At 39.6% G+C, this 16,682-nt stretch overlaps 1 protein-coding gene across 4 annotated transcripts in view; it reads left to right on the top strand.

Annotated features, from left to right (window-relative positions):
• LOC109567588 (ankyrin repeat domain-containing protein 26-like) overlaps positions 1-14,790 on the top strand; it is a 39,450-nt gene extending 24,660 nt beyond the window's left edge. For 3 of the 4 annotated variants that reach the window (XM_070801985.1, XM_070801987.1, XM_070801988.1), the window contains 5 exons: positions 525-677; positions 3,906-3,978; positions 4,745-4,838; positions 13,497-13,541; positions 14,675-14,790. In XM_070801985.1, the coding sequence (XP_070658086.1) occupies positions 525-677; positions 3,906-3,944 (192 nt within the window). In that variant the 3' untranslated portion in view covers positions 3,945-3,978; positions 4,745-4,838; positions 13,497-13,541; positions 14,675-14,790. The remainder of the gene's footprint in view (positions 1-524; positions 678-3,905; positions 3,979-4,744; positions 4,839-13,496; positions 13,542-14,674) is intronic. The other variant, XM_070801986.1, reaches the window with a different exon arrangement.
• Positions 14,791-16,682: the final 1,892 nt, after the last annotated feature.

Raw genomic sequence — 16,682 nt, 5'->3', positions numbered from 1 at the left:
AGGGTAAAGGTGGGGAGGAGGGATAAATTAGGAGTTGGGGATTAACACAGACACACGACTAGATATAAAATAGATAAGCAGCAAGGGAATGGCCTCATTTCCCTTCTGAGGAAGGAATCTATTGGAAAGATCTGAGCACTGGATTGAATATGTGAAGATCTCTGATGTTAATCGAAGCCTCTAATAAAGAAAGAGGAAAAATGTTTCCACAGTGTGGAATTTTCCACCGCTTGTCCCACCTACACACCTGTTTCGTTCTGGATGTGAGGTGGTGAAGCTCTGCAGATTTATCGGGAGGGGCAGGGTGTGGACAGTGGGGCTGCCTCCTTCGTCTGAGGAACTTAATATCAGGAAGGCCGGTCGGGAGCCTTTCTGGGTCTGTAACCACATTCAGGGAGGAGAAAAGAAGGTGAGTTGCTGTCCATGGTGATAGTTTTCAAAGTACATGTGTTGGAGTCATCTGTTACTAACATAGTGTAATAGTAAAGTGATTTGATAAACTCAGTAACAAAGCATCTTATTAGGCAGTTGTGAGACACCTTCAACAAGAACTGTCTGACAGCTTCAAAAAGCGGTCTGAGTTGGCGGAATCCCTGGACGTCATGTCATATCACTGTGCCAACTTAGAAGTTGAGGCACAGGATTTAAAGAGCAACTTACATCAACTCACAAGTCAGGTATGTGTGAAATTGAATGTGTTGACAGTTAATACGTAGGATAAAGTGTTTTAGGACGCTCATTTTCATGGACAGCTTTCTTTTTTATTTTCATTACTAGTCATTTACTGTAATTTTATTAATCTTTAAGTGCACTCGTTTCTTAAACTCTTTCATTCTGCCATTTGCATTTTATATATATATATATATATATATATATATATATATATATTTCGTATATTATATACCCTTAGGAAAATGGAGAATTGTGCATCATTCTTCACACAGGTTGAGAGACTTTTTTTTCTATTGAACAATATTTTATTTCTTGATCCCTGTATTACCATGATGAGGCAAGCCAGATAAAATCAGAGGATAGTGTTTAATGGAATGTTCCAGAAAATTATAATTTCTCATCTTCACTTTTGTGAATGGCTGTGGAGTTCTGTATATATTTATTTCATGCATTTCAGAATAACTTGTGCAGAAAGTGTATTATACAAACCAGTTGAAGTTATGCACTGCCTTCTTTTCTTTTAATTTAAGATACATTGTAAAAGCATGGAGGCACTCAGATGGAGTATAACACATACATCGAATATAGAGAATTAAGAACATTATCTAGATAGTGCCTTTGGAGTTTTAAAAAGCTATTGAGATATAATTCATGTATCATATAATTCACCCATTCCAAGTGTGTAGATCAGTATCTCTTAGTCTAGAGAGGTGTCACCTGTGACCACAGTCAATTTTAGAGCATTTCCATCAGCCCCCCAAAGAAACCCTGCATCCCTTAGCTACCTCCCAAGGCCCACCCATCTCCCTCAGCCCCAGGCAACCCCCAGTCTAATATTCGTCTCTGGAGACATGCCTCTTCTGGGTGTTTTACATAAATGGAATCATGCAGTATGCTCCTTTGGGATTAGCTTTTCTCATTTGACCTCATGTTTTTGCGGTTCATCCATGGTATAGCACGATCAGTTCTTCCATTTCTGTTGACTGTCAAACAATAAACAGTACGTGGCTATATTTATCCATTCATAAGTTGATGGAGATTTGGGTTGTTTCCACTTTGCAACTATTAATAATGCTGCTGTGAACATTGGTTTATACATTTCTGGATGGACATGTTTTTATTTTCCTGTGGTTGGATTTTATCCTGAGTTAACTGGCTGATTTCACCTTTTCTTGGCCTTTGCTCAGACTGTCCTTTCTGCCTTCAAAGTTTCTTTTCCTCTTGGGTAGTCCATTTATTCAGACCTGGCGCCCAGTCTCTCCTCCTCCATGGAGCTTTCCTGACTGTCCAGCTCTCATTGAGCCTTTTCTCTTCAGCCCTGTTATGTAGTCTGTGAAGAACAATTTAGCCCTTAATTTTGCATTGTTGTCATTTTTTTCATGAGGGAGAATCTTATCTAGGTATACCTTGTTCTAACAGGGAATATTTATGGATATGCACAGCACTTGTCTTGCATAAATGGAAAACAGTTTAGTTTAACAACTGTTAGGACACAATTCAGTACTTCATCCCACGCCAGTTATTTTTTCTTGAAGATGTTTGTATAGTAAAACTTTTATTAAAATGTATTTTAAGCAACTCAATGTAAAATTGAAAACGCTTAGTCTAATAGAGGAGAATTGTTCAATTAAATGCTCATCTTTCTCCCTGACTCTGGGAGAAAAGTGTAAATTTGCCTTCCTTCATTATGTAGGCAGAAGTGGGATTTACAGATTTCTAGCCTTTCACCAACTGTAAAGTTCTGGGAATAGCTTCTCTGATATCTGTACCTCGTAACCTTAATTTTCTCACCGGAGTACTGGCTAGACATTAACAGTTGTGAGAATGAATTGACTCAGAACTTTGATTTAGCAGTAGAGTTATATTTCCATGGCAGTGACTTCATCCTTCCTCTGACGGTCGTGTAATGTTCTGTACCACTCCATCCAGGAGGTGCTATTTGCATATTAACCGGTGGTCATTGTCCACTGAGTAGTACAGAGAGGAAGGAAGTTGCAAATTACTGTAAGTGGAGAAAAGTACTAGAGTACTAGTTTGTTAGTGGAGTCAGTGAACATTTTTGAAGTCTGAACGCGTGTGTTCTGGGCCTCATGCTCCCCCTTACTGCCCCTTGCAACGGTATGGAGAGTGAGTTCACTGTGATTGTGTAGAAGACCATTTCCGTTGGCATGCCGTCTGCCTGAAGTATCAGATTGTTTTGCAGATAAAATACAGCGACCGTAATAACGCCAATTACAAAGAGCTCTTAGTATCTGCCACGTCCTCTTCTAAATACATTATGTATGCTGCTGCTGCTAAGTCGCTTCAGTCCTGTCCGACTCTGTGCGACCCCATAGACAGCAGCCCACTAGGCTCCTCTGTCCCTGGGATTCTCCAGGCAAGAATACTGGAGTGGGTTGCCATTTCCTTCTGCAATGCATGAAAGTGAAAAGTGAAAGTGAAGTCGCTCAGTCGTGCCTGACTCTTAGCAACCCCATGGACCGGAGCCTACCAGGTTCCTCCGTCCACGGGGTTTTCCAGGCAAGAGTACTGGAGTGGGATGCCATTGCCTTCTCTGACATTATGTATAGTCCCCAAATGAATCTTCCCAGCATCCCACTGAGGTTGATGCTACCATTATCCCCATTTTATGGATGGAGAAACTGAGATACAGTAAGGTTAAGTAATTTGCCCCAGGACTCACAGCTCAGAACTGATGGAATTGGAACACAGGCCCACGAATTCTGGCTCCTATGTACCTACTGCCTCTCACACTAGTCCCTGAAGCATCTGGTTCTCACCAACAGTAGTGCTAGCTCTCAGAATCACTGGAAGAGCTGTGGTCATTCACAAATGTGGATATTTAAAGTGATGGCTGATGTGGAGCTTAGAATAAATAAATAAATAAATAAATATATATATATATATGTTTATTGTCAGGTAATTTTCTGTCTTTCCCCATTTGGCCAGTTTATAAATTTGTGTATTTGAGAAAATCTAATTTAAAGCATGAATGATTTTGTGTTTGAGTGCTAAAGGGGAGGTCAGTAATGTACAAAGGGCAGACAGTAAATATTTTCACTTTTTGGACTGTAAGGTATCTATTGTAACAACTCAACTCCGCTGTATGGCAGGAAAGCAGCTGTAAACAATATGCAGATGAAAGAGACAGAAACTGACATTGGCAGATTCACTAGGTCATTAGTAATTAAAACAGTTGTTTTTCTTCCTTTTTTTTTTTTCTTTCTTTTTAGTTGCAAGAAACACAGGATAAAAATGTACAGAGGCCGTGAGATGTGCTGAAAAAACACAGGATCACATCCTAAAGTATGATTTAAAGCAGCACAGAAAACAACTTAAATATAAAGCAGATAAACAGTATAATATGAGAATTAGATCAGTAATGATAATAAAAAACATCATTGTGAAGCTGGGTAACATTTCACCTTTGAGCTGTTTTGAGATGCATAATTTTCCCCCATTATTTCCATATTTTGCACATTATCCACAAGTGAAAAGTGAAAGTGTTAGTCACTGAGTCGTGTCCGACTCTTTACAACTCCATGGATACAGCCCACCAGGCTCCTCTGTCCATGAATTCTCCAGGCAAGAATCCTGGAGTGGCTTGCCATTTCCTTGTCCAAGGGATCTTCCTGACTCGGGGATCGAACCTGGGTCTCCTGCATTGTCGGCAGATTCTTTACCGTCTGAGCCATCAGGGAAGCCAATTATCCACAAAACACAACTAGAAAAACAGTGAGGTTGCCAGATCATTTACTTTTCAAAATTCTAACAACCTATGTAATGGAACCTGCAGATGTTTGTTCAGAAACAGTGTGGTATTTTAAAAATCTATGTGTGAAGGACTGCCGTGACAGTCCACTGGTTAAAACCATGCCTTCCAATGCAGAGGGTTTGATCCCTGGTTGGGGAGCTAAGATCCCATGTGCCTCCCAGCCAAAAAACCAAAACATAAAACAGAAGCAATATGGCAGTAAATCCATAAAGACTTTAAAAATGGTCCACATTCAAAAAAATCTTTAAACAAAAAACCCTATGTGTGAGAATCATTGTTTTAAAATCTGCATTTTAGGCTTGAAATTGAAAATACCGAGTTACAAACTACAGTCAAAAAGCAAGCGGGCAGAATCAAACAGCTTCAGGAAAACCTGTTAAGCATAAGATCAGTAAGTCAACCTCTTAATTTCTGTCATACTGAGGAAGAGTTTTAACTTTTTAATAGTAATATATAAGAATATTTTAGACAATGTGAAAAGTCTCATTGATTAAAAAGTTTATGGTATTTTTACTGATACTGCTTGCTACTAATAGCATAATTACTCTTTAGAGAAGAAATGGACTGAATTCATAAAATTAATGATTTTTGTAGTAAGATTTTAATTTTAAAGATTGTGACAATCCAGTCCAAAAGCAATATTTTATATAGAAAATATTTTGTGTGTTCATTCCTCTGTCAAAATGAAATCAGGGTTTTTCCACTTTCTGGCTGTTATTAATAATGCTGCCTTGAACATTGGTACACAAACATCTGTTAGAGTCTAGAAATTTGAGTAATGATTTGATTGAGAATTCTGAGTATCTCTTGTAATCCTAACCCTTCTGTGAGATTTTTGAGAATGAATCATTTTTAATATTGTAGCTTATTCTCTTCACCAGGAATGAATACTATGTCTGTATAGACAGTGTTTCTGAAAGAATGCATTTTTCCTTTGTTGGATTTTTTTTTTAAGGAGCTGGGGTATGCATGGGGATTTTTCAAAGATTGCTTTAGTAAGATGATATTTATCCTGGAATATCTTGAACCACTGATGAAAATTATTTTAGAGCATCTTTGGAAAGTAAAATGTAAATATAGCCACACTTTAAAAAAATTTCACTAGCATTTAGTATTTTATGTGTCAGTTCAGTTGCTCAGTCGTGTCCGACTCTGTGACCCCATGGACTGCAGCACACCAGGCTTCTCTGTCCATCACCAACTCCCAGAGCTTGCTCAAACTCATGTACATCGAGTTGGTGAAGCCATCCAACCATTTAATCTGTCGTCCCCTTCTCCTCCTGCCTTCAATCACGCCCAGCATCAGGGTCTTGCGCAATGTCTCAGTTCTTCACATTGGAGCTACAGCTTCAGCATCAGTCCTTCCAATGAATATTCAGGACTGATTTCCTTTACGATTGACTGGTTTGATCTCCTTGCAGTCCAAGGGCCTCTCAAGAGTCTTCTCCAACACCACAATTCAAAAGAATGAATGCTTTGGTGCTCAGCTTTCTTGATGGTCCAAATTTCACATGCATCCATGACTACTGGAAAAACCATAGCTTTGACTAGACAGACCTTTGTTGGCAAAGTAATGTCTCTGCTTTTTAACATGCTGTCTAGGTTGATCATAGCTTTTCTCCCAAGGAGAGAGGGTCTTTTAGTTTCATGACTGCAGTCACCATCTGCAGTGATTTTGGGCCCAAGAAAATAAAATCTGTCACTGTTTTCATTGTTTCCCCATCTATATGCCATGAAGTGATAGGACTGGATGCCATGATCTTCGTTTTTTGAATGCTGAGTTTTAAGCCAGATTTTTCACTTTCCTCTTTGCCTTTCTTCAAGAAGCTTTTTAGTTCCTCTTTGCTTTCTGCCATAAGGGTGGTGTCATCTGCATATCTGAGGTTATTTATATTACTCCCAGATATCTTGATTCCAGCTTGTACTTCCTCCAGCCTGGCATTTTGCATGATGTACTCTGCATAGAAGTTAAATAAGCAGGTGACAATATACAGCCTTGATGCATCTTTTCCCAATTTGGAACCAGTCCATTGTTCCATGTTTGATTCTAACTGTTGCTTCTTGAGCTACATACAGGTTTCTGAGGAAGCAGATAAGGTGGTCTGGCATTCCCATCTCTTGAAGAATTTCCACAGTTTGTTATGATCTACACAGTCAAAGGCTTTGACATAGTCAATAAATCAGAAGTAGATGTTTTTCTGTAATTCTCTTGCTTTTTCTATGATTCAACAGATGGATGTTGGCAATTTGATCTCTAGTTCCTCTGCCTTTTCTAAATCCAACTTGTGCATCTGGAAGTTCTCATTTCACATACTGTTGAAGCCTCACTGGAAGAATTTTGAGCATTACTTTACTAGCATGTGAGATGAGTGCAGTTGTGCAACTGGTTGAACATTCTTTGGCATTGCTTTTCTTTGAGATTGGAATGAAAACTGACCTTTTCCAGTCCTGTGTCCACGGCTGAACTTTCCACATTTGCTGGCATATTGAGTGCACCACTTTCAAAGCATCATCTATAGGATTTGAAATAACTCAATTGGAATTCCATCACCTCCACTAGCTTTATTTGTAGTGACACTTCCTAAGGCCCACTTGACTTTGCAATCCAGGATGTCTGGCTCTAGGTAAGTGATCACACTGTTACGGTTATCTGAGTCATGGAGATCTTTTTTGTATAGTCCTTCTGTGTATTCTTGCCACCTCTTCTTAATATCTTCTGCTTCCGTTAGGTCCAACAATTTCTGTCCTTTAATGTGCCCATCTTTGCGTGAAATGTTCCCTTGGTATCTCAAATTCTCTTGAATAGATCTCTAGTCTTTCCCATTCTATTGTTTCTCTTTATTTCTTTGCCTTGATCACTGAGGAAGGCTTTCTTATCTCTCCTTGCTATTCTTTGGAACTCTGCATTCAGATGATTCTATCTTTTCTTTTCTCCTTTGCCTTTAGCTTCTCTTCTTTTCTTAGCTATGTGTAAGTCTTCCTCAGACAACCATTTTGCCTTTCTGCATTTCTTTTTCTTGGGGATGGTCTTGATCACTGCCTCCTGTACAATGTCACAAACCTCCATCCACAGTTCTTCAGGCACTGTCTATCAGATCTAATCCCTTGAATCTGTTTGTCACTTCCACTATATAATCATAAGGGATTTGATTAAGGTCATACCTGAGTGGTCTAGTGATTTTCTGTACTTTGTTCAATTTAAGTCTGAATTTGGCAATAAGGAGTTCATGATCTGAGCCAGTCAGCTCCCAGTCTTTTTTTTTTTTTTTTTGGTGATTGTATAGAGCTTCTCCATCTTTGGCTGCAAAGAATATAATCAGTCAGACTTTGGTATTGACCACTTGGTGATGTCCATGTGTAGAGTCGTCTCTTGTGTTGTTGGAAGAGGGTGTTTTGGTATGACCAGTGCAGACTCTTGGAGGGCACAAACAAAGCCTTGTGTGCACCAGGAGCCAGGAGAAAGGAGCAGTGTCCCCACAAGAGACTGAGCCAGACTTGCCTGTGAGTGTCCAGGTGTCTCCTGCAGAGGGGTGGGTCGACAGTGGCCTGCTGGGGGTCAGGGGCACTGAATACAGCAGTGCATGAACAAGTCCTTTTGAAAGAGGTGGCCATTACTGTCATTACCCCTACCATAGTTTGACCTCAGGCCAAACAACAGGGAGAGAACACAGGCCCACTCATCAACAAAAACTTGGATGAAAGATTTACTGAGCATGGCCCTGCCCATCAGAATAAGACCCCACAGTCAGTCTCTCCCATCAGGAAGCTTCCATAGGCCTCTATCCTTATCCCTCAGAGGGCAGACAGAATGAAAACCACAATCACAGAAAACTAACCAAGCTGACCACATGGATCACAACCTTGTCTAACTCAATGAAACGACGAGCCATGCCATGTCGGGCCACCCAAGGTGGAAGGGTCATTCTGGAGCACTCTGACACAACGTGGTCTGCTGGAGAAGGGAATGGCAAACCACTTGAGTATTATTGCCTTGAGTACCCCATGAACAGTATGAAAAGGCAAAAAAATAGGATACTGAAAGATGAACTCCCCAGGTTGATAGGTGCTCAATATGCTACTAGAGATCAGTGGAGAAATAACTCCAGAAAGAATGAAGAGATGGAGCCAAAACGAAAACAACGCCCAGTTTTGGATGTGACTGGTGATGGAAGTAGAGTCTGAAGCTGTAAAGAATAATACTGCATGGGAACCTGGAATGTGACGTCTATGAATCAGGGTAAATTGGACGTGGTCAAACAGGAGATGGCAAGAGTGAACATTGACAATTTAGGAAAACTTCTCAAGCAGAGTTGGAAAAATATAAGAAACTCTACCTAGAAGAACTAAAAGTTAGAAAGTCATTGGAAAATAAGCTAGGCATGTAAGTCAAAACACACAATCACAAAATAAATTTAGTTCATTAATTTGTCTCTAAAGCCTAATTTTTATAGAGCCAGGTTTCTGAGATGAGTAGGAAGTGAAAGCTAACTAGATAGTCACTGCTAAAGGCACCCTAAGTCAAACTAGTAATACTATATCCTTGTAAGTTTTCCTACACTATATAAAATCATGGTTGTGAAATCGGGGGAAATGAACATGGGGGTGACTGGCAGGATAATTCACAAAGTGCCTAAAAATAACATGGCGACCTGACTCAGGGCGGGTGTGGAAGATGCAAAGGGCAGATCGCAGCACCTCCAGTGCCTAGTCCAGGTTTCCCTACTATCTGAAAGCGGAGCATTCCTAGGAAGCCTTTCATAAACCAAAACATCATAAACCAAAGAAGCAGGGACCCGAGGACACGTTCTGCTCGTAGATGCATAAAATGAATATGCACGAGTAAAGCACAGGTGCTCCCACACAAGGTTCAGGGGTGTGGAGACTTGACGCTGAGAGGTGGGGTGTCCCTCCCGGGGAAGGAGCTCGGTGGGGCCGGTCTCCCTGCTTGTGGAACACGATGCCTCTCACTGTAAAAACATGCACTGAACATCGTTTCAGCTTTTTTCCTTTTTAAATGAAACCAAAAATCCTCTTCAGATTTTTTTTTTATTGTTATGAAAAACAGGTGCCTATGTAGGCCCTTCGTAGAAGTGAAGTAACATAAAATGAACTTTAGAAAAGCAGGGGATGCTTGAAATTGTTCCTGGAGCTGTTTTAGCCCTTTTCAGTCTCACCCAATGACTTTCTCATCCTACCCTCGAGATTGTGGCTCTAGGTGATTCCTCAGAGCCAAATGCTTAATTTTTCTGAGGTCACGAGTGAAACATTTATACTAGGGTGGTGAAAGCAAATACTTGAACGTGGCTTTGAGGGATGGGGTGTTTCTTCATCCCTGAACTCTTCCCTGGAGGCAGGTGTGTCCCAGAGGGCAGCAGATATCATTGTGAGGCCACATCCCTTTCTCTCTGACGCCCTTTCTCTCCTCTCCCAACTGTGACTTGTTAGTTGAGGAGCCCCAGACACATGTGTACTTCTTTAGAACATGTTTACAACTACCATTGTTTACAGGAGGTCTGCTCTGTGCTTTCAGTGTTCAGTTTAGTGGGACATTCCATTTACTATATGGCAACTTAAAAAATGCAAATCATTTAGGGAATCGTGCTGTAAAGAGCAATATTGCATAGGAACCTGGAATGTTAGGTCCATGAATCAAGGCAAATTGGAAGTGGTCAAACAGGAGATGGCAAGAGTGAACATCGACATTCTAGGAATCAGCAAACTGAAATGGACTGGAATGGGTGAATTTAACTCAGATGACCACTATATCCACTACTGTGGGCAGGAATCCCTTAGAAGAAATGGAGTAGCCATCATGGTCAACTAAAGAGTCCGTAATGCAGTACTTGGATGCAATCTCAAAAACAACATAATGATCTCTGTTCGTTTCCAAGGCAAACCATTCAATATCACAGTAATCCAAATCTATGCCCCAACAAGTAATGCTGAAGAAGCTGAACGGTTCTATGAAGACCTACAAGACCTTTTAGAACTAACACCCAAAAAAGATGTCCTTTTCATTATAGGGGACTGGAATGCAAAAGAAGGAAGTTAAGAAACACCTGGAGTAACAGGCAAATTTGGCCTTGGAATACGGAAGGAAGCAGGGCAAAGACTAATAAGAGTTTTGCCAAGAGAATGCACTGGTCATAACACCCTCTTCCAACAACACAAGAGAAGACTCTACACATGGACATCACCAGATGGTCAACACCGAAATCAGATTGATTATATTCTTTGCAGCCAAAGATGGAAAAGCTCTGTACAGTCAGCAAAAACAAGACCGGGAGCTGACTGTAGCTCAGACCATAAACTCCTTATTGCCAAATTCAGACTTAAATTGAAGAAAGTAGGGAAAACCACTAGACCATTCAGGTATGACCTAAATCAAATCCTTTATCATTATACAGTGGAAGTGAGAAATAGATTTAAGGGATTAGATCTGATGGACAGAATGCCTGATGAACTATGGACGGAGGTTCGTGACACTGTACAGGAGACAGGGATCAAGACCATCCCCATGGAAAAGAATTGCAAAAAAGCAAAATGGCTGCCTGGGGAGGCCTTACAAATAGCTGTGAAAAGAGAAGCGAAAAGCAAAGGAGAAAAGGAAAGATATAAGCATCTGAATGCAGAGTTCCAAAGAATAGCAAGAAGAGATAAGAAAGCCTTCCTCAGCGATCAATGCAAAGAAATAGAGGAAAACAACAGAATGGGAACGACTAGAGATCTCTTCAAGAAAATCAGAGATACCAAGGGAACATTTCATGCAAAGATAGTCACAACAAAGGACAGACACGTATGGACCTAACAGAAGCAGAAGATATTAAGAAGAGGTGGCAAGAATACACAGAAGAACTGTACAAAAAAGATCTTCACGACCAAGATAATCACGATAGTGTGATCACTCACCTAGAGCCAGACATCCTGGAATGTGAAGTCAAGTGGGCCTTAGAAAGCATCACTACGAACAAAGCTAGTGGAGGTGATGGAATTCCAATTGAGCTATTTCAAATCCTGAAAGATGATGCTGTGAAAGTGCTGCAGTCAATATACCAGCAAATTTGGAAAACTCAGTAGTGGCCACAGGACTGAAAAGATCAGTTTTCATTCCAATCCCAAAGAAAGGCAATGCAAAGAATGCTCAAACTACCACACAATTGCACTCATCTCGCACGCTAGTAAAGTAATGCTCAAAATTCTCCAAGCCAGGCTTCAGCAATATGTGAACCGTGAACTTCCAGATGTTCAAGCTGGTTTTAGAAAAGGCAGAGGAACCAGAGGTCAAATTGCCAACATATGCTGGATCATGGAAAAAGGAAGAGAGTTCCAAAAAACTATCTGCTTTATTGACTATGCCAAAGCCTTTGACTGTGTGGATCACAATAAACTGTGGAAAATTCTGAAAGGATTTAGAATAGGATGGGAATACCAGACCACCTGACCTGCCTCTTGAGAAACCTGTATGCAGGTCAGGAAGCAACAGTTAGAACTGGACATGGAACAATAGACTGGTTCCAAATAGGAAAAGGAGTACGTCAAGGCTGTATATTGTTGAGATAGAGACAAAAGTGAGCTTCATTTAAAATTTTTTCATGTTTGCTTGAACTACAAATTTAGAAACATTCTACAATTGCTCAGAAAAATATTTTTTGTAAATCTCCTTGCTTCTCATGAGGAGGGTAGGAGTGTAAACCTCCCCTTGAAACTTCAGGCTGAGGAAATGAAGTTCATCTGTAATTTCTGACCAGATTTATAGTTGAGATTACACTCATACTTTTTGTATATAGCAATTAACGATGAGAGCTCGGATAGAAGTAGGCTAAATAGTAAAGAGAGATCTTATTTGTGTTTTAAATTTTGTCCTAAATAACTCAAAATGTGGATAATTCATTGTGCTGACTCATTTTAATAAACCAGGTTTTATCAGGAGGAAACGAACATCCTTTTAAAACTAATCTCTTCAGTTTTGGCCTGCTTGATTCAACTAAAGATTTTCAAGTTTCCTGTCCTGTGTTTAAAAAATATCTATGCTTTAAAAATTAACTATATCGACTGCTACAAATAGGAGTTTGATATTGATTTATTTTTGTTCACACATTTAAGACATATAATTTAAAACATTAAAATGCCACAAGCATTACTGAACTATGTAACAAGGTTTTACATATTCATTTTCTCTATGTTATAGTTAAAAATCTATATGTGTTTTCTTAATCTGAGGAAGTAGCTGGCATAGGACTCTAGACTCTTTTGTAGAATTGTAACTTTGACTACATCAATGACTCTCATACCTTAAAAACAACCTTTCTTTTTAAAAAAAACCTTCCGCACAGAACCATATTACATAAAAGAGACAAGTATAGAGTCATTTAGCTAAAGGAGTGGCCAGAGACCGTGCAGCTGTGACTTCTCTGTTCCTCAACCCTTCAGTGACCCCCATGGGACCTTCCCCTTCTATGGGACATAGTTCAGAAACTAACACTTGTGAGAGAATCCTTCTCGCTAAACACCTTTAGAATTAAAACTTGCCGGTACATTGTTTTCTTGTGTATGATTTTCTCACCTTTCTATGTCTCGCTAAATGGAAAAGTTTAAAGAAAACTGCAGATGTGTTCTTCTTATTAATATTTGACTTCAAACTACTTCATTTGAACATGATCCTCACCTAGAAATCAAAATAAAGGTCTTGGAAGTACATATTTAGGGCAGGAGCTGTTAAGGGAGAAGATGGTGATCTTGTGCATCATTACCAGGATTATGGGTCATTCCCTAATTCTCTGAAATTATGTGTACTCAATAGACTGATATTTATTATACTTTTTATCAGATTAATCTAAATAGCATCCCATATATATGTTCTCTGTTATCTAAAAGCAGAATAAGTAGGAATTCATTTTCTTTTATTTATGTGATTATTTTTCTACCTAAGTAATCTTCAAGTTAGGTCTAGTCTCAAAGTATTATTTAAATGTCACATGTAGGAAATTATACGTCATTCCTATGATAATATCTCTTGTTTAACTTAAACATAATATTTGACTTATTTCAGATGCAGCAGGAGTTGGACAAGATATAACTAGAGAACTAGAAGAAGGTATGTTGCAAAAACGTATGACAAAATCATTAGACATTGATTTCTGAAATACATGGTAAACAGTCAGTGGCATCTCTTTCCATTGTTTGGATAGCAGTTGCTATCTTAAATATTTTTTCTTACATATAGCTAATAAAAAATGTGAGAGCATGAGCAGTCATAGTGAAAAATTCCTTCTTCCTCATTTATTCACCATGTTCCATTGCTTGAAAAACAAGCCCAAAAGGTCTAGGTAGTTCTTTTATTTCTGGCTATTTCCTCCTTCTACTGACTCCATCCCTGTGGAACTATCCGCCTACACCCTGACACTATTCTCAGAATACGTGGAGTTCATCAACGTCTCAAGTGTCTGATAGTGGTTACGGTTAGGAAACCAGACTGAAGCAGTCATGTTTGTGTAGCTGTCACTTGGTGGGTGACTTTAAAATTTCTCTGTCATTGACTTTGTCACCAGTTTATCTTTCACCCTCAGGAAAAGCTCCAAACACCCACATCAATTTGGGTCCTGCCAAAGTAGTTGACCTTATCTCTTTACCACCCTCCTCTGCCCCTCAACTCTGCATCTAACCAGCCAGACTGTGTAGGATCCCACAGGTGTGCTTCCTCACCTCTGGTCTTTGTACATATTTCTCCCCTCTACCTCTTGTACTTTCTCCTGTCCTTCAGATAGCTACTTACATATCACCTCCATCAAAAAGCTGGCAGTACTGACACAAAGCTGGCTGTCCCTTTTGAGTGTTCCTTGTGCCATCTTTTATATCTGTCTTAGTATTTATGACTCTGTATGGAAATCCGCTGTTCATGTATTTTTCCAGCTTAGGGCATATCATTTTTCAGGGTGGACTGGGTCACCTTCATCTTGTAATTCCAGTGCTTGTCACAGCACCTTTGCACGTAGTTATCGAGTAAATGAATGAAGAATGAGAAAACCAGAAGCCCTGATACTCAGCCACACGTGCGACCATGAGCGGATTATATAACTGTAATCTTGTTTTTTGTGTTGTGTCATCTATAGATATAATTCATTCTTCGGAACACTTGGAAAGGTCTCAATTTTGTTTTGTTTTTTTCTTAACTAACAGTTAACTCAGGTATTTTAGGTAAAGAATATAATTCTTTCCTTTTCCTTCCAGTTGATGCTGAATTTGCATCTAATTCCTTTAGAGTGACTCCTTGAGGATCTACAGATGGGTCAAATGTATATGAGGACCTACTATGGAAAACATCACAAGAATATGTACAGACTTTGAAGAAAAAAGATATGATTTGAATGATGAATAGTAAAAGTTTCCCTACAGGACTGTTTACATGAAGTTTTCATTGTTTCCCATTAAACCTGATGAGAAATTCTTTATTAAAGGAAAATATTTTCATATTATGTGTGTATGATAACAATGTATATGGTATTTTAAGCGATGTTCCTCTGCATCTAACTTAGCAGACTTAAAAGCCAGCACTGTTGAGTTTTCCATATTCAAAGTGATACTGTTAGTCACTCAGCCATGTCGACTCTTTGTGATCCCATGGACGAGCCCGCCAGGCTCCTCTGTCCATGGAATTCTCCAGGCAAGAATACTGGAGCAGGGAGCCATTCCCTTCTCCAGGGGATCTTCCAGAACCAGGGATCAAACCCAGGTCACCTGAATTGCAGGTGGATTCTTTACCATTTGAGCGGCCCTTTATGAACTCAAACCCTAGTATCAGCTGTTTAAACAGCACCCAAACAACCAGACTTGTCATTAATATTTAGTGGTGTTGATTGATAGCTTTTTTGTATTTTCCAGTTTTTATCACTATATATAGGTCTAAAGATTTAGATACTTATGGCTACCATCAATGTTATGGCTACCATCAATGTTTTGATGTACTACAACTTAACAGTGGCATAAAACTTACTATATGTAACTGTAAACACGGATTCATAGGTCTTCCTCATGAAGAAATAAGTTTTGCCTGAGTTTTTGCCTTTGCAATGAATTAACTTTTTTAAAAAATTTATTTTTAATTAGAGGATAATTACTTTACAATATTGTGATGGTTTCTGCCATACATTGACTTGAATCGGCCATAGGTATGCATATGTCCCCTCCCTCTTGAACCTCCCTCTCACCTTCCTCCCCATTCCACCCTTCTAGGTTGTCACAAAGCACCAACTTTGGGTTCCCTGCATCATACAGCAAATTCCAAAAAGACACACGTACCCCAGTGTTCACTGTAGCACTATTTACAATAGCTAGGACATGGAAGTAACCTAGATGTCCATCAACAGATGAATGGATAAAGAAGCTGTATATTATTCAGCTACAAAAAGAAATGCATTTGAGTTGGTTTTAATTGATTTACTTTTGGAAACCGTGTTTAATTGATTTACTTTTGGAAACCGTGTTAAAATGAGAGAAAAGTTCCAAGCACCAGACAGACATTTTTGCAAAACTTCCCCATCTCCCCTATCTCCTCCTAAGGTACCATTTATATTTCCTAAATGTTTTTTGTTATAAGTGCCCCTCCTTCCCCAAGTCACCTGTTTTTCAGAAGATGCCTTTATCTCCTACTCCCTGGCATTTACTAAGTAGTATATCAACTCCCGGTTGTAGTCACCCCTCAAGTCACATTTCTTTGTGAACCTCTGCACGTGGTTGTTACTGTTGTCGCTCAGTCACGTCCATCTCTTTGCGACCCCATGGACTGCAACATGCCAGGCTTCCCTGTCCTTCACCATTGAGTTTGCTCAAACTCAATGTCCATTTAGTCGAAGATGCCATCTAACTAGCTCATCCTCTGTCACCCCCTTCTCCTCCGGCCACAATCTTTCACAGCATCAGGGCCTTTTCTAGTAAGTCGGCTCTTCCCATCAAATGGCCAAAGTATTGGAGCTTCAGCATCAGTCCTTCCAATGAATATTCAGGGTTGATCTCCTTTGGGATTGACTGGTTTGTTCTTGCTGTCCAAGGGACTCTCAAGTCTTCTCCAGCACCACAGTTTGAAAACATCAATTCTTCAACACTCAGCCTTTACGGTCCAACTCTCAGATGTGTACATCATTCCTGGAAAGCTATTTAAATGTTTTTTTTTCTCATGGTTATCTGCTTTTGTCAATTTAATTGGCAGATTCCCAATAACCTAAAGGGTGGAGGAAGTGTT

This window comes from Bos indicus, chromosome 13 (genome assembly GCF_029378745.1).
Source record: "Bos indicus isolate NIAB-ARS_2022 breed Sahiwal x Tharparkar chromosome 13, NIAB-ARS_B.indTharparkar_mat_pri_1.0, whole genome shotgun sequence".
Classification (NCBI taxonomy): Eukaryota; Metazoa; Chordata; class Mammalia; order Artiodactyla; family Bovidae; genus Bos; species Bos indicus.
The sequence above is the reverse complement of the archived record's forward strand: the minus strand, read 5'-3'. Positions and strand labels throughout refer to the sequence as shown.